The sequence below is a fragment of the Neofelis nebulosa genome, chromosome 8 (assembly GCF_028018385.1).
Source record: "Neofelis nebulosa isolate mNeoNeb1 chromosome 8, mNeoNeb1.pri, whole genome shotgun sequence".
Lineage (NCBI taxonomy): Eukaryota > Metazoa > Chordata > Mammalia > Carnivora > Felidae > Neofelis > Neofelis nebulosa.
Window position 1 is genome coordinate 100,809,904 of NC_080789.1, and position 27,719 is coordinate 100,837,622.

Sequence of the window (27,719 nt, forward strand, 5' to 3'; positions counted from 1 at the left end):
TCTCTGCCTTCCATCATTCACAGAAATTAACTCAAAATGAATTAAAAATGTTGACATAAGACTGATAGAGTGAAACTCCTAGAAGAAAAAATAGGAAAGAAGTTCCTTGACATTGGTCTTGGCCATGAGTGATTTTTTTTTTTTAGATATGACATACATTAAAAGCACAAGCAACAAAAACAAAAATCAACAAGTGAAACTACATGGTAAGTGGGCGTTATGCCAAATGAAATAAGTCAGAGAGAAAGGCAAATACTGTATTATATCACATATATGTAGAGTCAAAAAAATCAAATTCCTATAAATGGAGAGCACATGTTGCATACCAGAGGCTGGGGGTTGCTAGAATTGGGAAGATGTAGTTTAAGGGTACAAACTTGCAACCAGTAGATAAATAAGTCCTGGAGAATTCATGCACAGCATAATGGCTATAGACAATAATGCTGTGTTATAAACTTCAAAGTTGCTAAAAGACTAGATCTTTATTGCTCCCCCACAAAAAATAAATTATGTGATGTGATAGAGGTGTTACCTAATGTTATGGTGGTAATCATATTGCAATATATAAATGTATCAAATTGACACATTGTACACCTTAAATTTACACAAAATTATATGTCAATTGTATCTCAATAAAAATAACTTTTTAGGGGCGCCCGGGTCGCTCGGTCGGTTGAGCGTCCGACCTTGGCTCAGGTCATGATCTCACGGCTTGTGAGTTGGGGCTGGCGTTGGGCTCTGTGCTGACAGCTTAGAGCTTGGAGCCTGCTTTGGATTCTGTGTCTCCCTCTCTCTCTTCCCCCTACCTGCTCACATTCTGTCTCTGTCTCTCTCAAAAATAAATAAACATTAAAAAAAATTTAAAAAGAAAAATAACTTTTTAAAATGGTGAAAACATGATCAGTCCTTGTTTTGTTGATAGCAAGGGTATGATAAGCAATTTGTGTAAAACGGATTTCATTTCCAAGCACTGTAAGACATTTTTATTATTTACTCAAAGGCCTGGAAAGAATGTGAAAGTAGTAGACTGGTTTATATGAAAATGAACAGAAGAAGGGGAGGCAGAGAAACAGAAATGTTGACGAAGAGGACCTAAGAGTAGAAGGGCATGTACTTTCTTTTCTTTTTTTTAAATTTTGAGACAGAGAGAGACAGAGCATGAACAGGGGAGGGGCAGAGAGAGAAGGAGACACAGAATCCGAAGCAGGTGCCAGGCTCTGAAGCTGTCAGCGCAGAGCCCGATGCAGGGCTGGAACTCACGAACCGTGAGATCATGACCTGAGCTGAAGTCGGACACTGAAGTCAGACTGAGCCACCCAGGCGCCCCAGAAGGGCATGTACTTTCTAACCAGATTGCCACAGTGTAAAATGGGGATTCATTTTGTAACTGATTTGTAATCTATAGGTCCACCATGTCCAGGGAACTATAATTTATTCCCAGGTGACATGTCCATAGTGGCCATGGTAGTCTTGAGGACAAAAGGTTCTCTGTGATGTGATGGAAAGGAAAGACATACCTCACACTTGCTGCCCTCAGGAGTCCTTGATCTTTATAAGGCTTTCACTTACCAACCAGAAATGAGAGGAAAGACCCAATGATCATGTTCCCTTGAGTCCATCTCACCTTTTTTTTTTTCATCTTCTTGAGAATTTTTTTTATCCTTCTAATCCCAATTTTCTACTCTTCTGATTCTTTGTTCTGTTGGATACTTCTCATTTCTTTAGGGCCACAATATGTTGTTCATTGGACATTGGAGACCTAGGCTTCATTAAACCAAAAAAAGCATCTTTTCTTGGGTTATATGTGGTAGAACTGACTCCAAAACAGTGTATCTGACTGTCAATAACACCGGCTGAGCTGAACCAGCCATTGAGTCAGACTCTGGCGATGGAGAAAAGAACAGCATATTTTTTTAACATTTATTTAACATTGAGAGACAGAGAGACACAGAGCGTGAGCAGGGGAGGGGTAGAGTGAGAGGGGGAGACATAGAAGCTGAAGGAGGCTCCAGGCTCTGAGCTGTCAACACAGAGCCCGATGCGGGGCTCAAACTCACAAACTGTGAGATCATGACCTGAGCAGAAGTCGGTCGCTCAGCCAACTGAGCCACCCAGGCGCCCCATGAACAGCATATATTTTTTGATAGAACTTTTTTATAGGAGCTTTGGAGACAAAATGAGACCTAATGTCAGGAAACCTTGTAGCTCATATAAGAAGATATTTAAGAGTCAGCATGTAATCGGTGTTTGTATTTCAGAAAGTTTACTTTTTATATAGTCTCTGATGGCAGAGGAGATGTTAAACAGGATTTCTGTTGGTTCCCAGAAAATAGTGAAGCCAGGGATGGGACTATATAATTCCCTTCCTGCTGTAGGAGCCCCATTAGGGACCAGGAGAGTCCCTTGCATGGTTTGAAGAAGCTAAGGCTATTACCTGAAGGCATGAGGATCTGAAAAACCATGAACTGAGTCTGCTTTCTCCAGGGAATTGCTTTTCTCCTATTCAGTATCCTAGTGAGTGCTCAAGGTTAGCATAGCCTCAATTCTTAAAATCAGCAGAGATATTAGATTAGCTCAAAGAATCTGGAGAGCTATCTCTGGTGTTGTAAAGACAATGCCTTTTTACTGACCGTTTGGTTTTGACCAAATGTGACCTTTAGTAACAATGAATGTTGGTTTTTCTCCTGTGGGGGAGAGACTCTGTTTTTCAAGTTCAGCAGTGGGATGTTCCAGACATATGAAGTTGGTTTTCTGAATCAGCCCCCACAACACCGAAAAGCTCAGTGAATGTCAAATCACTTCCAAAGTATCCCGTAATGGATTGTGGCTGAGAGGCTACGTCAGGCTGGATCTCTGATCTATCCTTCCTATACTCTGTTACCCTTTAGACTATGGGCATCTGTGTCAGACAGGGGTTGAAGAGTGGGGTGGAGGAATCAGGTGAAGGGGAGTCTGAAGAGGAGGAGAAGGCTAAATGCGTAAGCAGAAAGAAACATGTCTGCCTGCTGAAAGTCAATTCTTGTAGATAATACTCCATAGAACTTACATTGTCTAAGCCAGATTGCTGGATTTGGTGGTGAAGGTGGCAGTGGTGATGAAGATACATATGTATGTGTATATGATAGGGCAGATATAGAAACCTTTCTGCCTATAAAGTCCTCCCGGGGTGCCTGGGCAGCTCAGTCAGTTGAGCATCTGATTCTTGGTTTCAGCTCAGGTCAGGGTTCAAGCCCACAGAGGGCTCTGTGCTGTCAGCACAGAGCTTGTTTGGGAGTCTCTCCCCTCCTCTCTCTCATTCTCTCTCAAAATCAATAAATAAATAAACTAAAAACAAGTAAAATAAAATCCTCCCAATATGAACTATAATCACACCCCCAGATAAACCCGCACTTGCAAGGTAAGCCTGACTTTGACTTTCTTTTTCTTCCCCACACACCTACAGCTCAGCTGTTTTTCTTATTTACTGTGGTCTTTCCCCAGCATTGGGTTCTTGGCAGAACTGTGTCTTCCTGCCTGTTATGTTTTTTGCTTTTTTTTTAATTTTATTTATTTATCTTGAGAGCGAGAGCATGAGCGTGCAAATGGGGGAAGGGCAGAGAGAGGGAAGAGAGAGAATCCCAAATAGGCTCTTTCTCGCGAACCATGAGATCATGACCTGAGCTGAAATCGAGAGTCAAATGATTAACCAACTAGCTACCCGGGCGACCCTGATGTTTTCCCTTCTTACCTCTTGATCATTCTGCAACCTCACTGTGCAGCAGAGAAAAGTGATGTCAAATGTAGGTGCCCTTAGATGCACTGACATTAGCATTGAAGGCAGAAGAGGGCTAGTCTTAGAGACTTCAGGATGTGTCTCTTTGGTTAATTTTTCCCTGCCCTAGTGAGGTATTCAAGCTTGTTTGGGGACATCCTAATGGATTCACTCTTTAGGAAGAATGCTGTGCTTAGAACATGCTTTGGAAAATTTTGTCCCTTATAGTTCCCCCAGATCCCATATGAAATCTTGTCTCCACTGAGCCCCTGACTGAGGAGAATACAAGATATCAGTGCTTGAGCTTCCGAAAGAACAATCTAGTCACATGGCCGGAGAGCCAGCTCTTCCAGATGTGCGCCTTGGTCCCTGGCTGCTGTAGCAATGTCCCTCAACTCTCTATCCTTTCCCTCACCCTTTTTCCTCCTGTTCCAAACCCCTCCAACCGCAAGTCTCTGCCTCTCTTCTTTGGGAAAGTCTATGCCTCCAAACAGGAGCGAGAGGTTCTGCTCCTCATTTCCTTGTTGTATTTCTTGGAACTTCCAGTTCCTCAGGTTTGGGCCATATGCTAATGATGGTTGTCCTTCTGTAGGCTTTGCAGGCTTTTATGGGTTGAGGTAGACTCTCACGATGAAATGTACAATTAGTGCTCGGATTCCAGGTTGGCCTCTCCAGCCCCGAGAACAACGAATGCCTTTCTCATTAGGCTAAGAAGAAATCCCATGTCATCAGTCAAGCGCATTTTTTTGCAGAGAGAACTTTTTTAGAATCGAGGATGTTCGCATGTTAAAGCATTCGGTTCACATGAGTTTACCCCATCTACTTGTGACACTTCAACTTTGGTATCATGGTGTCAAAGGTCATCAAATATTCCCCAAGCCCGCCACGTACAGGACAAGTCAGGGTCTGCCAGCTCCCTTTAGATTCTTTCTGAACACTAAATCTCTGCTTTAATAGAGGGCACATCTCAGTCTCTACACACGTGTGTGTGCATGCATACACACACACAGTCACACTCATAATTGGATCATAAAGTACACAATTTTATATACACTTTCAAAATTAACAATATTTTTTTTATTTTTTAAGGTTTATGTATTTTTGAGAGACAGAGCACAAGTGGGGGAGGGGCAGAAAGAGAGAGACACACACACACGCACACACACACACAGAATCTGAAGCAGGTTCCATGCTCTGAGCTCTCAGCACAGAGACCAATGCAGCACTCGAACTCACAAACTGCAAGATCATGACCTGAGCCAAAGTTGGACGCTTTACCGACTGAGTAAAGCGTTAAGTAAGCGTTAAGGAGTCCCTTAACGATATATTTTAAATTTCTTTCTGTCAATTAAAATATCTTCTATGTCATTTGTATTGTTGCCAGTATTACACTGTATTACTGAATCATAACTTATTTTTCTAATCCCATTTGTTGTATATTTATATTTTCAATTACAATACTGTGATGGAATTTTTATGAACATCTACATTGACCAAATAGAAAAGCCATTATTATTTCCTCAAGATAACCATTCTGAAGCCTCTGATATATATTGTCTAATAGCCATCAAAATAGCTATCAGCTTTGATTTTCAACATTAACTGAGAGCATTATTTTCTTCATAACTTTGCCATAAGTGCATTATATCATGTTTTTATCCATATTGATCCTATACACCAAAATATACTGTACTTATACTGTAACCTTAAAATGTCTGTCATAACATTTCTATTTTTTCTTTAGAATGTTTTTCATTTTAGTGTTTACTTATAGGAATTCTTTAAATTTTTTTTAACTTTTATTTTTGAGAGACAGAGAGAGACAGACCACAGCAAGGGAGGGGCAGAGAGAGAAGGAGACACAGACTCTAAAGCAGGCTCCAGGCTCCGAGCTGTCAGCACAGAGCCCTATGCGGGGCTTGAACCTGCAAACTGAGAGATCAGGAACTGAACTAAAGTTAGATGTGTAACCAACTGAGTCACCCAGGCGCCCTGACTTATAGGAATTCTTTATAAACTGACATCATTTACTATTTGTCTTACATATTTTCTAAATATTTCCCCCATTTTTGCGTATTAATGTATTTGGGGTTATGCATGTGTTAAGGGGCTGTTGTGTGATCAAATTTATAATCCTCTACCTTTAGGATTTCTGTCTTTAATGCAATGCTTCAAATGCCATTCTTCATACCACAATTACTTTTAATCAATTTTATTTTTCTATAAATAATTGTATAGTTTCACTAGAGAACATTCAAAACCTTATTACATCTCAATTTATTTTACTGTATGTAATGGTGTTATATCAATTGCACCAAATAAGAATATTTTAGATATGTGATATATGAATTTATGAATTACTTCTTCAAATTAAAAAAAATTAATGTTTATTTTATTTATTTATTTATTTATTTATTTTGACACAGAGAGAGACAGAGCATGAGTGGGGGAGGGGCAGAGAGAGGAAGACACAGAATCTGAAGCAGGCTTCAGGCTCCAAGCTGTCAGCACAGAGCCGGACGCGGGGCTCAAACTCACAGACCGCGAGATCATGACCTGAGCCGATGTCAGATGTTCAAACGACTGAGCCACCCAGGCGCCCCTGAACTAATTACTTCTTAAGATGCAATATTTATGACCACAAACCATTACCATTAATTTCCTTTGTTATTTTGCTGATTAACAAGAATTTAAAAAAATCATATTTTACTGGACTTTATTCATCCATTCATTCAATACATATTTATCAAGCCCCTATAGATAGTATTTAGAAAAGGTTCTCAATGCATGCTTGTTGAAGAATGTGCCAGGCACTGTCCTAACAGCAGAAACACAGAGGTGAATAAGGCATGCAGAGTCTTTCTTCTCATAGAGTTTGTGTGTGTGTGTGTGTGTGTGTGTGTGTGCGCGCATGTGTGTATGCACAAGTCTGTATTTTATTTGTTGTGGAATGTGGAGAGTGATAAACAAGTAGACAGATAAAACAATTTCAGGTGGTGTTAAAGGGGCTATGATTTGGTCAACGTCTCAGTAACTCAGCCCATTAGATTAATTCCGAAGACTGTTATTTTCCCTTGCCACTTGGACTGAACCCAGGACTTCAGATCATCTTGTTAGGGGGCAAGATCGCTCCCAGCTGTCCCTGACCTAGGGCTTCCCCATTGTCTGCTTCTGCAGGAATGAGACCCAGGAGCTGTCCAGCAGCTGCCCCCTGCACAGGTACATCAGCCCCTCCTGCCTCCCCTGCTGGCTCCCGCCTTCCCACCAGGGGCGGTAACCAAAGGTGCTGCTTGCTGCCTTTTCAGACCAAGAGAAGCTCCGACTCAGGGGAGGAGACACCGAGTGCTCAGGACGAGTGGAGGTTTGGCACGATGGCTCCTGGGGCACAGTGTGTGATGACTCCTGGAGCCTGGCAGAGGCCGAGGTGGTGTGTCAGCAGCTGGGCTGTGGCTCTGCCCTGGATGCCCTGCAGAGGGCGGCATTTGGCCCGGGAAATGGGAGCATCTGGCTGGATGAGGTGAAGTGCAGGGGCAGGGAGTCCTCCCTGTGGGATTGTGCTGCCAATCCCTGGGGACAGAGCGACTGCAAGCAGGAAACAATGCTGGAATGAGGCGCTCTGGTTGAGTAGAAGGACCAGGGTATTGGGTGAGGATCCAAGGACATGTGAGTTTGTATCCAGAAGTACTTCCTGTACTAACTTTGTATTGTGCCCTGGCTCAGTACAAATACAGGAGAGGCTCTTGCTTGACCTGGGATCTGGGAGAGAACAATAGGACTCTGATGTAGGTGTAGCCTATGGCTTTTCCAGGCCAAGTCAATACAGTGATCCCATTCTCCTTCTCTTCTCTCCAGGTGTGAGGACAACCATTCTCCCCCATTCATGGAAGTAAGTGGTTCTTCTGTCCTGAACTATGTCAAAGACGAGACACCCATATTTTTAGGGACCTGCACTATGGAATCTACATATTTCTGGGAAAACTGACCATTTCAGTATAGGAAAGGCCTAATGATAAGGTGTTCATAGTCCTATTAAGTTATGACAGCTACAATGCTCCAAAGATTTACTGGCTTCAATTTTATAAAATTCCCTTAGAACCAGATTCAGAAGAGAGTTGACACAGCTCAGGGCAGGACCTAGGTCGATCACATCTTGGGATTCAGACAAATCCACTGTATCTGAACGGTGATTTCATGGTCTTGAGGACTCAGGAGGTGACTGGGATAAGGGGGATTCTCTTGGGCTTATGGCCTTCTCTAAAATCTCATGGCCCTCTTTTCTCCTCAGACAACAATTCAGGCTCAGCTCCTTTCCCTGGCATTTTTTCCCTACCTGGGATCCTCTTTACCAACCTAGGGGACCTTCTTTCCCCAGTCCTCATCATCCCAGTGATTCAGCTCTGCAGATGGTGAGCAGAGCACTGAGGCAGGCCTTAAGGATGCTAAATGATCTGGAAAGTAGTGGGAAGACTATGAAGCCAGGTGGGTTATCAAGAAAAGTGCACAAGTATTGGTCTCCATCCTCATTATCTAGCAGAACTCCACCTTCCCTACAATGGAGTTCAAGATTTGAAAGAATTCAATCCTTGGTCCTGGGTTGAATGTCAAATCTCTCAAAAATTATGGCTTCTTATGTGAACATGTTAGTGGAAACTGAAAAACTAAGGGAAACTGAAAACTTATAGTAGCCAGCTTTCTATTTGGCCTTTGTTGACATCATGCATCAGAAGTAAAATATAATAATCTTGGTGGGCATACTTTATTCCATCATTGAATTCATCATTTTCCTATGGCAAATGGCCATGTATATTGCACCAGGAGAATCCTTGAGCATCTTCCAATCCCCATGTCCTGCCAAAAATTATGAAGATTGCAAAAGTGAGTGTAGGTTGGACCGCCGCCCCCCAACAACATCCAGAGCCATCAATTAAGTATAATAGGTTGGGCTTGGTAAGAACGAGGGTATGAGTATGGACCAAGTTTAGAGTCCCCTGTCTAAGAAAGAGAGACCTGGAACATTTGAGAGGCTGGGCAAAGTAATGCCTTGAGTAGCCTATAGAGGAAGTGAGAAAACAGGTCAGTTTATTCACCTTGTATTTCCTTTGGGAGAAACTGAATCAACATGAAACTTGCTAAATTATCATCAAAGCAAAAAGTACTTTATTCAGAATATTTCATTTTAAGTAATTTCCATATAATACCATTATAGGGCAGCACTACTCTATTGAAATACAGGCAATTAGAATATCTTAGGCCTTATCTCATTTTTAACGCAACATCAGGTGAAAACCATGGTAGATGTTCAAGGGGCATTTAATTCAACGTCATCATACCCCAGGTCACCCTCTTCCCCCTGGAGCAGCCAGGGACTATCTTCTTTCCCAGGACCAGCTACCTCTTCAGAGAACTGCAGAGAAGAGCCTGAAACAGTAAAGAGAAGTTTGACTGGAACTGTGACAAAGTGATAGGACAGTGCCCCACGGTGGAAGCAAGTTAAGTAAGTAGTGATGACAAAGCATCCCTGGAGACCCAGTAATGCTCAAGGAAGCTCAGACAATTTAATATTAGTTATAGCAAAAATATATCAAGGTTATCCTATCAGAATCCAGTCCATATGGGTTTCTGGGGCCTCAGCTTATCTGGGAAATGCTGTTATCACAGATCTATGGCCAACACAGGGGCTCTCTGAAGACATGTTTCTCAGCAAATGGATGGCCCAAGAATGGTGAAAATCATAAGAAGGGACATGAAAATTTCTCCTCTCACAATGTACAGGTCTGAATTCAGAAGGAAAAGGACAGGAGACCTAGGAGAAATCTCAGGTCCTCACTGGAGGTTCAACTCTGCTCTTGTGTCCCCAGATGCCCATAGAAACAATCACAGGATCCTTCCTTCCATAAATGCCACCTCTCCAGGAATCACATGGGCCTTCAGATGGAAAAATACTCTTCTCTGGAGAATGAATGTCTTCATTTGACCATTGAAATGTCTGGAGCAGATTGGCTCCAGTTATCCACAGACAACTGCCCACAAATCCAGTCTCTATACTCCATCACCATGGCTTTAATACTCAAGGCCACCCTATATCATAGACTTTGTACATATTAGGGCTAACATATGATTACAGAGCATCTCAAATGATCAAAATGCCTCAAAAATTCCAGTATTCCAATATTTCTTACATCTCTAAATGCCTTTCACATATGAGACAGTGCAACAATGTTATTAGAACAGTTGCTCTATTTTTGGATTTGGTAAGTTAATCTATAAGTCTTAATGCAAGCACATGAAAGACGAAGTTATGGAGACTCCGATACCAAGAACACAGAGTGATTCCTCCCTCCCCAAGGAATGTGCCAGCACTAAAGAAAGGAAGATGGTTGAAGGATATGAGGTCATCCAAATTTTGAATCTACAGGAAGGGCGGGCAATGAGGATCTCAAATTCACCCTTTCCAGGACAGAGACAAAAGATTACAGGAGATCAGCTAACCCCACTCACCTGTCTGAGAGGCCATCATCCCATTCTCCTCGGGGGGCACGTCCCCCCCCTCGCTCATCCAAGAGGCAGGAAGAGCCTCAGGCACTGGTACCTCTTCAGCATTATCATAATCCTCAGCAGGAGTGTCAGTCCCCTGAGCTGGGGTTTTAAGAGCAGACAAGGGGGTCAGATGAAACCACAGTAAATGGGTTGGCCTAGGAAATACCTGAAATCCTTCTGCTGCAGAGATTCTGAAGGCTGCTAAAGCAGAGGCACTAACTACCCACTCCCTGTTTTAACAGGTCTCATCCAAGGTCATATATTTCACTTTGATGTGTCCATAAGCCAGAAAAATGATCCAAACACCTCAATATTCCCTTATTAAAACTACATACTTCAGAGAAACTCTTACACCAATGGATTACTAAATATTTTGTCAGTTACACTTTCCAGACGATATTTTTTCAAAACCGTGTGTGTGAGTTGTGACTGAATGAGGATGGTGTTGAACACAGAGAGCCCGGCCTCAACGTGAGGCATGCTCAGAGCAACCAGAGAAGGAGGAGAGAAGAGACCTCTCTAATCCTAGTCAAAGGCAGACGGTCCCTCTTGGATCTCATCCCTAGGAGGGAAAGCCCCCTGCCCCTAATATCCAGCCAAGGCAGATCCACCCGTACTACCTGGAGCAGATTTAAAGTCACTGTCTTCCTCACCATCCCCAGTGTAATATGACAGGGTAGTCACTGAGTCCTCTGCCAGGGACGCTAATGTGGAGACAAACATCACAAAACAAGCAGAACATGCCTTCTCACGCCCGTGGGACCTGTGGTAAGGCTGAAAAGAAATGCTGGAGTGGGCGAGCCTCCCGTAGAATAAAGAGAAGGCTCAGCATTCACAGGGGCTCAGGAGGGGCTCATCCTGCAGCCTTTGGAGGGGCTGCTTCTGTGAGCCTGGGGCACGTATGGGGTCTGGCATGTTCTGAGAAGACGTGGCTCGCAGATAGCAGGGACCAGAAGTCCCAGGAAAGCAAAGTAGGGATACACACCAGTGCCGCCCAGCAGATCTTCCTTCATTGTCACAAGATGATCGACCTCCTCGTACACAGCCTCACTGAGAGCATCTTCGAAACTGGATAAGGCTGAGCAAACCACCAGCAAGTGAGAGATCGCCACCTGAGTTCATCCCTGAACCAACAGGCTAATCGTTCTTCCCAAGGCTCACAGGTAGAGAAGCCCTCGGGGCTGCCAGGATGCCTTCATAGTCTGCAACCCCGTGCACCATATCTGCACCTTCTCCCTTGCCTACCCTGTGTCCACAGCTCAGCTCCTATCCCTTCCTGTCTCACATAGAAGCCATGACTTACGAGGGTTCACACTCCAACCCTCAACGCCTCTATAGATTCAGCCTTTACAGTTCAACGTAGAGCAGCTGGAGTTTTTCAAACACGGTCTTCCCCACCCCTTACGCCTGGCCCCATCTCCTGCTTCCACACACTTTCCATGTTACCCAGTACTCCCTGTAGCCCACCTCTGCTCGCTGCTCTCCATCTGTACAGCTGAGTTACCAGGATGATGAGGACCAGGAAGAGAAGGGCCCCCAGGATGAAGCAGAGCATCTCAGACAGGGAGAAGATGCCACGGACAGGATTTGGGCCAGGTCTGGTCCCTAAAGAGAATAAAACCAATAGAATTTGGAGAAGGGCAGGGGCCTCGGGAAACTCCTTTAGCATTTCCAGAGGTGCCCAGGATGAGGAAGTCCCAGACTCAGACATAACAGGACTGACCACGACCCTGGTGGGCACTCCAAGCCTTGTCCTGAGATAAATTCAACTCCACTCCAGTGAGGTCCAAGGGAGCGCTAGGATTATCAGAGAGCTTCCCTGCTGCAACAGCCTCTGAGCACCAAGCCACACAAATGCAGCTCCCTTTCTTTGGGCTTCACCAGACCAGAGCATCAAACAGCTCCTGAAATAGGCATCTTGCCTCTGAGCAGTGACACTCAACAGACAAATGGGAAATCCTGAGATCCTGCAGCACGGGAACCAGCCTGCCTTGGCCCCAGGGCAAGAGAAACTTCTGGCGCAATGGGCCAACGAAGGGAAAGCTTCCCCAAGGAAAATGCCCTAAGACTTCCCCACCAGCCAATGGCTCCTCAGTATCTTTCTTTTTCTGAGTTGGCTAATTCTGTCAGATTCCACAGAACAAGTCCCCAGAATCTGAATACTGTGGCACTGTACCTGCTATAGAAGACAGCAATGCTTTTCTTTCACCTAGAGGGAAAAACAGTACAGGAATTGGCCAGAGTGCAGGGCCGTCCATTTTCCCCACCTTAGTCCCTGAAATCACCCCTCGATTACCACAACATCAATGTGGAGTCCTCCCCCACCCCTCCATCCGGGACTCACAGCACCTCGATGGTTTCAGAATGCAAACTTCCGAGGACAACCCTGGCCCACCCCGTTGGCCCACCCCTGCCCCAGCTCAACCAGAACCGCTCACCAGAGCACCTCACTCCAGCATCCTCCTCGTGCTTGCAGTCGCTCTGTCCCCAGGGATTGGCAGCACAATCCCACAGGGAGGACTCCCTGCCCCTGCACTTCACCTCATCCAGCCAGATGCTCCCATTTCCCGGGCCAAATGCCGCCCTCTGCAGGGCATCCAGGGCAGAGCCACAGCCCAGCTGCTGACACACCACCTCGGCCTCTGCCAGGCTCCAGGAGTCATCACACACTGTGCCCCAGGAGCCATCGTGCCAAACCTCCACTCGCCCTGAGCACTCGGTGTCTCCTCCCCTGAGTCGGAGCTTCTCTTGGTCTGAAAAGGCAGCAAGCAGCACCTTTGGTTACCGCCCTTGGTGGGAAGGCGGGAGCCAGCAGGGGAGGCAGGAGGGACTGATGTACCTGTGCAGGGGGCAGCTGCTGGACAGCTCCTGGGTCTCATTCCTGCAGAAGCAGACAATGGGGAAGTGCTAGGTCAGGGACAGCTGGGAGCGATCTTGCCCCCAAACAAGATGATCTGAAGTCCTGGGTTCAGTCCACATGGCAAGGGAAAATAACAGTCTTCGGAATTAATCTAATGGGCTGAGTTACTGAGACGTTGACCAAATCATAGCATTTAACACCGCCTGAAATTGTTTTATCTGTCTACTTGTTTATCACTCTCCACGTTCCACAACAAATAAAATACACACATGCGCACGCACACACACACACACAGACTATCAGAAGTAGGTCATAAAGAATTTTGGGAGAGGTAAAAGCATTTAAATTGTGAAGGGGATGTCTCAGCAAGGAAATGACATCTAATGTAAAAACTGAATGAGGAGGGGCACCTGGGTGGCTCAGGTCATGATCTCACAGTTCGCGGGCTTGAGCCCCGCATTGGGCTCTGCACTGACAGCCTGGAGCCTGCTTCGCATTCTGTGTCTCCCTCTCTCTCTGACCCTCCCCGCCCCCCCGCTCACACTCTGTCTCCGTCTCTCAAAAATGAATAAACATTTTTAGAAAACTGAATGATGAGAAGTTGACAAGTAAGCAAAGCAGAGAGAACAGCTAGTGTGAGGTCTTCGGATGAACAGTGCCATCTGCCTGGTAAAAGAATACCGAGGCATTAAAGGATGGCCAGCCTGCCTTCCCTGACTTCCGGCAGGCCTGGCTATTTCAGGGACACAAAGAGAGTCAATATGTGTACCGACTGAGTGGAAGAGTGTTCCCAGAAAAAGACTGAGTGATGGGTAGGGAACAGATCATATATAGCTTTGTCAATCAGTATAGGAACTCTGAGTTTTACCTTAAGTTCAGCATGAAGCCCCTGGAGGTTTATAAGCAAGAGACAGGATAAACGCTAATTTTTTAAACTTCTCTCTGACAGATGATAAGGCACAAAGATGATAGTGACAATGGAAGGTATAGAAGCACTGAGGATATATTTACAGGCAGAGTCAGCAGAACTTGCTATCATATGGGAAGTAGAGGGTGAGGGAAGTAGAGAAATTAAGGCTGACTCCTATATACTGAGCTTAAGTAACTGAGTAATCGTAGCGATGTTAACTGAAATGGGGAATACCGAGGGGAGGAAAAATCAGGAGCAGGAATTGAGAAGGTGGACTCAAATATTCTGCTTTAGACTAAATTTGAGCAGCCCGCTGATACTCAAGTGGAGATGTCAGGTAGCAAAGGACTATATGAGTTTGTATTAAAGACAGAGATCAGCTGTGATGGTATATATTTGAAAATTGTTAGTGCAGAGACGCTGTTTGGGCCATGGGCCTTAGGGAGGGAGTATAGCTAAGAAGGATAGACAGTCTGATACTGAGCCCTGAGAGTCTCCAAGATCTAGAGGCTGAGCACAGGAGTTACAACTCTGTAAGCATAAGAACAGCAATGAGGCAGAATTGGAACAACGATCAATGAGGTAGAGTGACTGTCAGGAGGGGTTAAAAACGAGAAGGAAAGAGGGGTGCCTGGGTGACTCAGTCAGTGGAGCGTCCGACTTTGGCTCAGGTCATGATCTCGCGGTTTGTGAGTTCGAGCCCCGCGTCGGGCTCTGTGCTGACAGCTTGGAGCCTGGAGCCTGCTTCAGATTCTGTGTCTCCTCCTCTCTCTGCCCCTCCCCTGCTCATGCTCTGTCTCTCTCTCTCTCAGTAATAAATAAACGTTAAGAAAAAAAATTCTTTTTTTAAATGAGAAGGAAAGAGAAGTCAGCCTGTTGAATGCTGCCAAACGGTCATGAGTAATGAAGACAGAAAAGTTTGCTACATTTCATTACCTTACCAATTCGGAGGAATGGTGGACCCTACCACTTAACTGGGATGAGTTTAGACCAGTAAAAGACAGAAAATTGTGAAGACAATGAGTGATTACTGACCATCGTTTTACGTGGTTTTTTTAAATGTTTATTTACTTTTGAGACAATGCAAGAGACAGACTGCAAGCAGTGGAGGGGCAGACAGAGGGAGCCACGGAATCCGAAGCAGGCTCCAGGCTCCGAGCTGTCAGCCCAGAGCCCGACGCGGGGCTCGAACTCACGGACCGTGAGATCCTGACCTGAGCCGAAGTCAGGCGCTCAACCGACTGAGCCACCCAGGCGCCCCACTGACTGTCCTTTTAGAAACTTGGCTGAGGAGGGGCGAGAAGAGGGATGGGCAGCAGCTAGTAAGGGAACTGGAGTCAAGGAAAACTCCGCAGGTATTTTTCAAGATGTGAGATACTCAAGCCCATATATACATTGATGAGAATAAACCAGGAGACAGGGAGGAAGTTGATGGTACAAGGAAGAGGGCATAACGGAAGTGAAGACTTTGACAAGTGCCATTAGGCCCCACAGCCTGAGCAGAAGACCTGGCCTAAGGTAAGGACTGAGGCCACTGAGCCAGGAAGCCAAACAAGCAGAGAGTGCGCACAGAGACCACAAGTGAGTAGATTTGGTAAAAGGGAGATGAGGGGTTCACAGCTGACTGTTCTAATTTCTTAGCGAGGTAAGAGGCAAGATCATGACTTGAGAACAGATGGTGGGGATCCAGGTGTTGACAACGTGTGGAGAGCAGAAAACATGTAAAATATAATTTTAAAGATAGGGCAAGCCCACATATTGGAGGACTCCGGGGACACTGGGGAATGCCCACTAGAGACTGTCCGTGAGTTCCAAAGTAGACTGGCGCCACGACTGTGGGCCATTTTCCCACCTTTCCGTTAGTCAAGTGCAGACAAGGAGTACTCTAACCAGATCTGGAGTTTGCCAGGTGAGGTTGACAAAGAGGAGGCGAGGGAGTTGAATAAGTTAAAGGCGAATGGTTACAATGCTGGATCATATTATCTCGTTTGGCTAAGAAAAAAAAAATGTGCAGACATGGAGAAGACTAGAAAAGTAAGAAAAATGGATAGGGGGAAAGACTGGGCATCTCCAGGAGGACGAGAAATGATTTGAAATGGAGCATTCTAGGTTAGGAGCCATAAGTTTAAGAGGCACTGGCCAGAGACTGGAATACAGAAATCAAGATTTCCAGGTATACAGTTATTGGTGGTCAGTAGTGTTTGCATAGGCAGAGATAGGCTGGAAGGAAAGGTGCCTGGAAATGAGGAAGTCAACGAACTGCGAGGCCAGGGTGATGTCTTGGTTGTGTTTAAGGGCATTGAAGGACCCCCCCACTGGTTCCAGGAGTAAGACAGAGATGAACAACTTGGTAAGCGTGATGCTGCAGTCTTCGGTGGACAAGGGGAAGTGGCCAGAAGGTTAGGATGATGACAGCAACAAGCGCAAGCAGTGGGCGGTGTTGTCTCGTGGTGTGAATTTCCAGCAGTTGGGTGTTGAGAAGACAGACAGAAGAGGAGTTGTTGAAAGTGACACCTGCGAGCCAGGAGCATACCTCCTCCAAGTCCCAGCCCAAAGAAAAGAGTGTTTTTGAGAGAGAAACAAAGAGCCTCCAGGTGACAGGCAAATCAGTGTTCCCAGGGAAAAGTCGGGTTTTGATCACAACGTGAAAGTGAAGGGAACATTGAGGGCATAAGGGAGTTTGAAGATGTCGGGCTCCAAATTCCAGCAGGCTCTGCAGAACATTTTGGGAGAGCGGGGTGAAGGGGACAGATTAAGTACATGGTAGTCAATGAAAGGCCCAGAGGATACAGGATCAGCCATGAAGACTGGGATCCTACGGCCTCTGAGAAGAGTTAATTCAAGCAGAAAGACATGGGGGCATGAGGTCACTGACCTCTCAGTTCCCCAGGATGCAGCAGCCAAGAAGATAAGCAAATTCCTCTCAAACAGGAATGTCTTCCTGGGCCCTGCCTCAGAGAGGTCTCTGGTTCTGTTCCGCTCTCCAAGGTCACCCTGTACCGCTCTCCCTCCCTCTTTTCTGCTCTGGTCCTGATGGGATTTTTCTCAGTGCCTCAAAGACACCATGTTTCCTCCCACCTCAGTACCTACACTGACCCAAGTGATCTCTCCACTTTCTTCCTTTGACATACTTTTACTCAGCCTTCAGGATTCCATCTAAGTATGAGTTCTTCTCTTACCCCAATTCCACACTTCCATGGCACTTTCTAGCTCTTCATGAAATTTTTGTCGAACAAGAGTTTTCAACGCTGGATTGTAAGCTCCGTGATGGCGGAGACTACATTTTCTTCTCTTCTCCATCCTCCTGTACGCAGTATAAATTTGTGCCTACAAGGCACTCAATTACTATCTACCAACAGACTGACTGAAAAACTAGTCTGACTGGTGTCAATGCATTCCAGAGTAAAATACCATCAGCTCAAGAAACCAATCAATCAGGAAGTGTCTGGATGGCTCAGTAGTTTAAGCATCCAATTCTTGATTTCGGCTCAGATCATGATCTCACAGTTGTGGGATAGAGCCCCAAGTCGGGGCTTAGCATGGAGCTTGCTTAAGATTCTCTTCCCTCTGCCTCTGCCCTTCTCCCACTCACACAGGCACACACACCCATTCTCTCTCTCTCTCTCTCTCTCTCTCTCTCTTAAAAAAAAAGAAAAACAATCAGGATTGATTTTACTTTAACCTGTTGGGCTATTCCTAATTAACTGTTACTAATTAATTAGCAATTGCTTAGAAAGTTTATCAGGGTATTACTTATTCTTTCTGGTACCTTTCATGTAAACTCCTATTGGCACAGGTTTCCTTATTTTTTCCTTCAAAACAACATTGGAACATGTGAATCAAATAATCATCCAAACTTCATTTTGTAGTCTCATACTGAACCCATCCCTTAGATTCCAAGACATAAAATCTCACTAACAACATCCTGCAGGACTGGGATGGACACATAGAAACATTAAGTTACCTGCACACGAGATATAAGCTTCCTCTTTTGCAGAGCATGATCTGTGTTTCCACGGGCCAGAAGGACATTGCCAGAGAGAGAAATCGGTTTTCCGACACTGGATGTGATCCACCCACCGAAGTCTAGAACCCTCCCTGGGAACTACAGAAGAGTCGAGGGTCCCATTGTCTCCACAGCCAAGCTGTCTACAGATGATGGACAAGGTCATGGGTGTCATGGGGCTGTGGCAGACACTGCCCCAGGTCCCCTTGTAGAAAACTTCCAGCCACCCGGCACACTCCTGGTCCTCGCTCACCATCCTGAGGTTCAGGAAGTCTACATTGAAAGGAGAGAGAGGGGGAAACAGTCCACAGTAAACATTCCACTCAAATGCTCTTGATTTTTTTTTTCTCTCCATGCCAGGGATGGTGAACATTCATGGCTGACTCTGCTGAGGAAGCACCCACGGGATGACAAGGCTGAAATCTGTCTGCCTTCTACCTGCTTTTGTCTGTTTGTGTCTTTCTATTTCCACCACAATGACGCAATGGACTATGAACAGAGAGGGCACTCTCCACGGAGGGCAAGCTGAATCCTGCTTCCTGACAAAACTTCTAACAGAGTCTGGGAAAGAGAGTGTGGAAAGTGGGATGCTGGCAGAATAATGCCCCCTCAAAGATGTTGTGTAAATATGTTACCTTACATGGCAAAAGAGACTTCACAGATGTGATCAAGTTAAGGACCTTGGGATGTTGACATTAACCATAATGGAATATGTGGAATATAACCATAGTGGAATAGTGTGGGTTAAGCAGGTGAGCCCAAATCCAATCACATCCTTAAAACCGGGAAGACTTTTCCAGCTTCAGTCAGAGGGAAACGTGACTATGGAAGAATGGGAAGAATGCTCAGAGGGAGCAACGTGGTCAGCCTGAAGAAAAAGAGAGGGAGCTAACTACCAGCCAGGAAATGCACAGGGCCTTAAGAAACTAGCAAAGATGGAGAAAAGGAATCTCCCCTAGAGCCTCCAGAAAGAATGCTGCCCTGCTGACACGTTGGTTGGAGCCCAGCGAGACCCTTGGTAGACTTCTAACAAAACTCTAAATTCATAAATTTGTGGGGCGCCTGGGTGGCTCACTCGGTTGAGCGTCCGACTTCGGCTCAGGTCATGATCTCGCGGTCCGTGAGTTCGAGCCCCGCGTCGGGCTCTGTGCTGACAGGTCGGAGCCTGGAGCCTGCTTGGATTCTGTGTGTGTGTGTGTGTGTGTGTGTGTGTGTGTGTGTCTTTGCCCCTCCCCACTCGCGCTCTGTCTCACTCTCAAAAATGAATAAATGTTAAAAAAAATTGTTTTTTAATTTAATAAATTTGTGTGGTTTCTACCACTAACGGTGTGGTCATGCATTTCAACAGCAATGGGACCTCAAGACTTTGCCGCCACGGAAAACTGAAGAGCGGGCCCTGCTTTCGAATGGAAACTGTAGGAAATGGCTGTCAGGAGGTCTTGCTGAGAAGGAAGGACCTCAACCCCAGCTGCCACAGGAGGAAAAGAAAGCATCTAATCTTCACATCTGCTAGAAAGCCCGGCACTGGGGCAGGAAGCTTTCTTCTCCTCTGGCCCTTTCAGCAACACCCCCTCAGGGCTCAGCCTCCCCTCCTGCAGAGCCCCCCACCTCCTCGCCCAACCTGCAGACGGGGTGCGGGCGGACCTGAGCAGATGACCCCGGCGTCTTCCTTGTGCCTGCAGTCGTGCTGCCCCCACCCCCGGGCGGGGCACTTCCAAATGTGAGACTCCTTTCCTGTGCAGTTCACGTCGTCCAGCCAGATAGAGTCTGATCCCGCCCCGAAGTGAGCGGAGACCGTGGCATTGAGGGCCTCGCCGCAGCCCAGCTGTCTGCACACCACGTGGGCGTCGTTCAGGTCCCAGCTGTCATCACAGACGGTGCCCCAGGAGTCCTGGTAGCGGATCTCCACTCTGCCAGCGCAGGGACCGCCTCCGTCCACCAGGCGGAGCTGTCTGTGATCTGAGGGGAGAATCAGGCCACTGGGGCATCGAACAGGAAACGGGAAGGGCTTTCTGGTCCGGTGGGACCCCCCTTACCTGAGCAGTTGGGAGCACTCTCCCGTGAGCCCGCAGAGGCCGCCGGCTCAGACACAGAGTTGTCACACTGGGGCAGTACCTGGGTCTGGTTTCCTGCAGAAACAGCAAGGTCAGAGGGTTACTAGGGTTGGAGAACAGGAAGCTGACTTAAACTAAATATGGAACCGGGGGCCGGGGTCTGAGATGAAAGCTGTTACGTGAGAGTAATGTTATCATAATTGTAGAATTCACTTCCTGCTTCTGACAAGGCCAAGATTTGTCTTTCAAGCCAAGTGAGGCACTAAGCATGAATTGTAAAATGTGGGAATGTATCGGGGCACCTGCGTGGCTCAGTCGGTTAAATGTCCTACCCTTAGGTTTTGGCTGAGGTCATGATCTCACTGTTGATGGGTTCAAGCCCCTCATTGGGCTCTGCGCTGGCGGCACTGAGCCTCCTTGGGATTCTCTCTCCTCTCTCTCGGCCCCTCCCCCACTCACGCTGTCTCTCTCTCTCTCTCTCCTAATAAATAAATAAACTTAAAATAAATAAGTGGCAATATATCAGTACTGCTTGAAAGCGTTGAAGATCTACCAAGGCAGTGAGAATTTGGGGAGCCAAGCTCTAAGAGAAAAGACGGCCAGAGGTGAGCCACTTCCCCTCGAGGCCTTTGTCAATTCCAAGACTCTAGCGAAGATGCCAAAAGGTTCAGCACAGGTTTTGCCAGACTCACAGGGCTCTGGGAATAAAAGAATAATTGAGGGTCAGCCAAGGAGGAGGCACCCTATTAACCAGAGCCCTTGAACCATAGAAAGAAAACTGAACTAAAAGTAGACTACTCCTCACTGGGATAGCTGCACAGCATCTAATTATGCAATTCCTTTAAATAAGATGATCTGGCCATAAACAGGTGCCAGGAGGAAGCAAAGTAAAATCCTTTCTGAAGGATTTCTATAATGTTTCATCTACGATGTCTGCCAATCAAAAATGCCCAGGCAGAGGGGCACCTGGCTGGTTCTGCCCGTAGAGCATGAGACTCTTGGTCTTGGGGTCATGAGTTGGAGCCCCACGCTGGGGTAGAGATTACATTAGAAAAATTAAAATCTAAAAATAATAATAACGGGGAATAAAAGAGAAGAGATTTGACAAAAATCCAGGAGGATAAAAGAGGCATTGGAAAGAAATGTACAGGGTATCCAGTTGTTGGAGTTACCTGACAAGGAGTTTAAATTACCACGAATGAAATGTTTGTGGGGGCGCCTGGGTGGTTCAGTTGGTTACGCGTCTGACTCTTGATTTCAGCTCAGGTCATGATCTTACTTCATGAGATCAAGACCCGCATCGGGGTCTGCACTGACAGCATGGATCCTGCTTGGGATTCTCTCTCTTCCTCTCTCTGTCCCTGCCATCCCCCATCAAAAATAAATAAACTTTTTAAAAATTTTATTTTAAAAAAATGCATCTAAAAGATGTATAGGATATACTAAGATATATATTGCCAGATTATCTGCCAGGAATTTTGTAGTCTTTTGCTCTTCTACTAAACTGTATTTTTCTACTACCCCATACCTACCACTAACATCAAATATCTTAATATTTTTAAATCACTGTCAACATGGTAAAATAATCTCTACTTTGAAAAAAGACAAATCCAATTTGCACTCATGCAGGATGGAATCTAATATCAATTTACCATGCTTGTACAAGATTTCATTCTCCTGACTATGGCCACAACTCAAATTGGAAGGAGATTCTACCTAATAACTGGCTTGTATTCTTTAAAAAAATGTCAATGTTGGGGCGCCTGGGTGGCGCAGTCGGTTAAGCGTCCGACTTCAGCCAGGTCACGATCTCGCGGTCCGTGAGTTCGAGCCCCGCGTCAGGCTCTGGGCTGATGGCTCGGAGCCTGGAGCCTGTTTCCGATTCTGTGTCTCCCTCTCTCTCTGCCCCTCCCCCGTTCATGCTCTGTCTCTCTCTGTCCAAAAATAAATTTTAAAAAACGTTGAAAAAAAAAAATTTAAAAAAAAAAATGTCAATGTCATGGGGCGCCTGGGTGACTCAGTCGGTTGAGCGTCTGACCCTTGATTTCGACTCGGGTCACGATCTCACAGTACATGGGATCGAGCCTCGTTTTGCGCTCCATGCTGAGCATGGAACCTGCTTAAAAGACTCTCGCTTTCCTTCTGCCCCTCCACCCTGCTCATGCTCTGTCTCTCTAAAAAATAAGTCAATGTCATGAAATACAAAGTGAGATTCAGGAAGTGTCCTTTATTAGAGAAGACTAAGGGGTATGACAACTGAATGTAGCATATTACCTCACCTCTTTTTTTGCCGCGAAGTATGTATTTGGGACAGTTGTGAAGTTCTGAATAAGGCTTGTGAACTAGATAATAGAATTATAACAATGCTAATTGATCAAGAGATGAATGGATAAAGAAGATGCGTCATATATATAATGTAATATTATTGAACCATGAGAAAGAAGGAAATTCTGTCATTTGAGACACCGGGGATGGATAGTGAGGGCGTTATACTAAATGGAATAAGTCGGAAAGAGAAAGATGGGTAGTGCATGATATCATTTTTATGTGTAATCTAAAAAAAATCAAAATCATAGAAATATTGAATAGAAAAGCTGTTGCCAGGGGGCGTGGGGTGAAGGAAATAGGGAGAGTTTTATAAAAACGTACAGACTTCCAGTTATAAGATGAATAAGTTCTGAGAGTCTAATGCATAACACGGTGACGACAGCTGATAACACCATATTGTATAATTGAAATTTGCTATAAGAGTTGAACTTAAATGTTCTCACACACACACACAAAGATAAATGTGTGAGGCTGAAGCTGTATTAATTAACTAGAATGGGGGAATCGTCTCACAATGTATATGCATATCCAGTCACCGTATTGTACCTTTCAAATGTCTTACAATTTTGTCAGTGACACCTCAGGAAAGCCGAAATTTTAAAATATTTTTGCTTAAAAAAAAAAAACAGGATTACATTTTGATTGAGGTGGGATTTAATCTACAGATGAATTTTGAGGTAACCAACTTTGACAATATTTAATATTTTCAACTCATTTATATGGTGTGTCTGTCCATTGTTTACATCTTCTTTAATTTCTCTTAAAGATCTTTTATGTCTTTGATTAGCCTTTCTCCCCAGTATTTTATGTTTTGATCTTTTTGTGAGTAGTACAGCTTTTTATCTATTTTCTACTTATTGATACTATTTATTAAGAAAATTATTTTTTGCATATATTTTGTGCATGGGCTTGTACTTAGCAATGTTATAGTTAGACTATAACTTCAAATAATCTAACTGTAGATTCTCTTGGGTTTTCTTGCAATCATGCAGTCTATAAATAATTGTTTTGTTTCTTCCTTTCTAATTCTTATACTTAAAAATTTTTTGTGCTCTAGTAAACTGTTGGGTAACAATGGTGATAGATATTAATATCATCTCTCTCATCTGAGGGAAAAATATTTCAATATTTCACCATTAAGTGTGACATTTGCACCAGATTTTTTTTATGAGGCCTTTGTAGACTGAAGAAAGTTCCTTCTATTTTCAATATGCTAGGAGATGTTCTCATGCATTGTTCTCAAATCTTTTCAAATGCCTTTTCCACATCTGATGAAAAGATTACATGGTTCCTTTTTTGTTTAGTTTTGTTAGTTGGTATATTTTACACTAACTTTGCATTTCTGGGAAAACTCTGTTTGGTTGTGGTGCATTCATTTTTGTACATCTCTGGATTCAACTTGCTAACATTTTCTTCATGAATTCTGCATCCCTATAGAGAAATGGTCTGCAATTCACCTTTCTTCCAATGTCCCAGATTTTTACATTTATGGTTCTTGCAACTTTTCTGTAAGTTTGTGTTCAGTTAAAACTAAAAAGTTTAATACATCAGAAAAAAAGAGAATTAACACTCAATCTTCCAAATAATTAAAAAGAGAGAGAGGATAACTCCTACCTCATTTATGAGAATTAGAAAAATGTATACGTGGGAGGTGGTGAGTTTAGCAACTTCACATGTCACCATGTTGGACTCGATCATCAAGCTATTTTTTGGTGGAAAATGACAAGCTAATTTTAAAAGTTTATATGGAAGGGACTCCTGGATGGCTCAGTTGGTTGAGTGTCTAACTGTTGATTTTGGCTCAGGTCATGATCTCACGGTTCATGAGATCAAGCCACCCATTGGGCTCCATGCTGAGCGTGGAGCCTGCTTGGGATTCTCTCTCCCACCCCCTGCTCACTCTCTCTGTCTCTCTCTCTCTCTCTGCCCCTCCCCTACTTATGCATGCCCTCTCTCTCTCTCAAAAATAAACATTTTTAAAAATAAAATATATATGGAAAAGACCACAAATGATCCACACACTTGAGAAGAAAAACAATGAAGTTAAAGGAGTAACTTTACCACGTATCAAGACATACTACAAAGCTACAATAATTATGGAATGGGGGTATTAATGCCAGAATAAATAAGGATACAATAGAAGAGAATGGAGTCCAGAAAAAGACTCAGACATGCGTAGACTCATTATGACAAAGGAGGCCCTGCAGTGGGGAAAAGTGTCTTTTCAGGGAAAGAGTCTGAGTCTGTTGGGTATCCTGATAAAAATATGAAATTTGACCCTTATCACACATGAAAATCAATTCTAGGACCATACAATTATATGTGAAATAAAGGTAACTAAAGTTCTATAAATACCATAGAGGAATATCTTCAGGATCTTTAAAGTTCTCTTTAAAAGGACATAAGAAGGGGCACCTGGGTAGCTCAGGCGGGTTAAGCATCCGACTTCAGCTCAGGTCATGATCTCATGGTTCATGAATTCGAGCCCCACATCAGGCGCTGTGCTGAGAGCTTCAGAGCCTGGCGCCTGCTTCGGATCCTGTGTCTCCCTCTCTCTCTGCCTCTCTACCACTCGCACTCTGTCTCTCTCAAAATAAATGAACATTTAAAATTTTTTTTAATAAAAGGATATAAGAAGCATCGTGTGCCAAAAAAAGAAAGTTGACACACTAAACCTTGTTAAAGTTAAGAACTTGGCTTATCAATAAACACCATTAAAAGAGCAAAAATAAAAAGGCAAGAGTTAAACACCCAAAATAAATACATACATATTTGCACCACAAGTCACTGTCACAATTATCTGTAACATCACTATTTGCAATAATTAAGAACTGGAAATAAATCAAAACTCCACCATCAGTTGACGGATCAATACCTGGTCACATGGTCAATCAATGGAACGCTTTACAATAAAAAATGAAGGAAGCACTGCTATAAATAACTCATGCATGAATCACAAACATAGTATGGAATCAAAGAAGTTAGACACAAAATGAAACATACTATATGATTTTATATGAGGCTCAAAATAGAAAAAACTATCCTATAGCATAGAAGTTAGGGGACTGGTTTTCTTCAGGTAGGAGGGCAGGGATAGTGATTGGTAGGGTATGAATGTGGCTTTTGGGGTGCTAATGATCTCTTTGTTGATCTGGGTTGGGGTTACATGGCGTTCATGTTATTATGACTCATCGAGCTACACACTTACTACTTACATACTTTCTCTGTAAATACTCAGATGTATTTAAATAATAGTGTTAATTTAATTTTTTTTAATGTTTATTTTTTGAGAGAGAGAGAGACAGCGCACTAGCAGGGAAAGCAGAGAGAGAGGGGAAGAGAGAATCTGAAGCAGGATCCACACTTTTAGCACAGAGACCAATGAGGCTCGAACCAGCGAACTTCGAGATCATGACCTGAGCGAAAGCCAAACGCTCAATCGACTGAGCCACCCAGGCGTCCCAACAGTGTGTTAATTTTAACAGATATCCCTCTTAAATTCCTTGCCTTGACCTAAAGGCAAATAGCAATGAAAAGAACCATATTTTATCATGGGTTTTCTCACTTTTAAAATAATTTTTCCACACTCTTTGCTCATAGGTACATTTCACTCAAAGAGCATCCTGAGTAGCAGTTAGCCTTTCCCTGTCTCTTACCTGAGCAGATCACAGAGGCTGTGTTTCCATGAGCACAATCAGGAATGCCCAGGGCAGTCATAGGACAATTCCACAAGAAAGACTCAGCCCCCGAGCAGTGAAATCGAGCTTTCCAAATCTGATCACCTCCTTCCACAAAGTATGCTCCTTTTGGAGCAGAGATAGCAACTCCACAGCCAAGCTGTTGACAAACAACATTGGCATTTGCCATATTCCAGTGTGAGGCACAGAGGGCTTTCCAATGTCCAGAAATATTCATCTCCACTTGTCCCTCACACTGAGAGGTGCCATTTTTCATGAGCCGGACTTCCGTGTACGCTAGTAAGAGAAGACAGGGTTTCGGTCAGATCTCATATTTTTCTTACCCCAGCAGAGTATGCAGCGAGGTTGAAGTCCTGCTCTGCATCTCACCTGAACAGGAAACTTGAACAGCCCTACGGTGGCAAGCACCTCCTGGACAGCACACTCTAGGGCAGAAGCGGAGCTCAGGTTCATCCCCCTTACACCGGAATTCTTCAGGCCACACTTGTCTATCTGACTCCCTGAAGGACACATCTCCCAGGAAAGACACAGCTTTGCCACACTCCAGCTCTGCACAGATGATCTGGGCAGTGAGGAATGTAAAGTTCCCATCAGATACTAGAGTCCAGTCTTTTCCAGAATGCACTTCTACCTGCCCTGAGCAGGGTCCATCCCCACCAGCTAGACGCACAAATCCTAGGAGAAAAAACAACAACAACAAACACAGGTAAATATTCATGATTCTGGCTTGGCAATTAGAAGTGACATGTCATGGACAATGGTATATGACAGTGACATGTCAAAGGAAAATGTTTTTCTTTTCCCAGGCATTGGCACAGAAGAAAGGATTTAACAGTTGGTGGCAGAATGGGACCTCCATGAGTGAGTTTCTGAAGACAGACTATTTAGAGTAGGTGAATACATTTTGGGGTTGGTTAGAGAAGTGAATTCCTCATCTACAAGTCTTGGCCCAAGGAAACTGCATAATACATAGGCATTCAGACTTAAGTACAAAGGTATGAAGAACAGAACCAACCCAGAGGGACATGGGCTATGAGACAGTAGAGATGTATCAGCCAGACAAGGTTAGAAAGTCATCCTTGAGACTTGCGGGGCTCAAATTCTGGTCAGCTTTCTCTCCTGGGAGTCAATCCTCAAGTGGCTGAGGATAGGGAAAATCATGAGGGCTGTATCCATGAATGCATGACAACCTGTTGACAGACTGATGGCTCAAGATTAGAAATATAGACATTATAACCAGTCCACAGTTATGATTTCAAATTTTATCTTTCTGATAATTTTGGATGCAAAATATTCCATGAACTTCTTAGGTGACCTACATGGGAAAGAAGATGAGTATGGATGTTAAGAGAGCTCAGAGAGTCAGGAGAGGAAGGGTGTGGTTCTAGCCAACTCTCTTGAAACCCTAGGACATAAGAATAGCCACCTTGTGGGGCGCCTGGGTGGCTCAGTCGGTTAAGCATTCGACTTCGACAATAGCCAAATTATGGAAAGAACCTAAATGTCCATCAACTGATGAATGGATAAAAAAATTGTGGTTTATATACACAGTGGAGTACTACGTGGCAATGAGAA

General features: G+C 44.4%; 2 protein-coding genes across 2 annotated transcripts in view; one reads left to right on the forward strand and one right to left on the reverse strand.

Moving 5' to 3' along the window:
* LOC131483895 (scavenger receptor cysteine-rich type 1 protein M160-like) overlaps positions 1 to 7,439 on the forward strand; it is a 68,418-nt gene extending 60,979 nt beyond the window's left edge. Inside the window, 1 exon segment of the mRNA XM_058682257.1 lies at positions 7,068 to 7,439. Within this exon segment, the coding sequence (XP_058538240.1) occupies positions 7,068 to 7,361 (294 nt within the window). The 3' untranslated portion in view covers positions 7,362 to 7,439.
* A 1,452-nt stretch (positions 7,440 to 8,891) lies between these two features.
* Positions 8,892 to 27,286, reverse strand: LOC131520066 (antigen WC1.1-like). Its single transcript, XM_058743802.1, has 12 exons — positions 26,514 to 27,286; positions 26,103 to 26,420; positions 20,101 to 20,193; positions 19,709 to 20,023; positions 18,023 to 18,337; positions 13,128 to 13,169; positions 12,727 to 13,041; positions 12,465 to 12,497; positions 11,756 to 11,893; positions 11,274 to 11,366; positions 10,250 to 10,387; positions 8,892 to 9,169 (listed from the first exon to the last, which is right to left on the reverse strand). The coding sequence occupies exons 1-12, from the start codon at positions 26,860 to 26,862 to the stop codon at positions 9,051 to 9,053; spliced, it is 2,268 nt and encodes a 755-aa protein (XP_058599785.1). The 5' UTR covers positions 26,863 to 27,286; the 3' UTR covers positions 8,892 to 9,050.
* Positions 27,287 to 27,719: the final 433 nt, after the last annotated feature.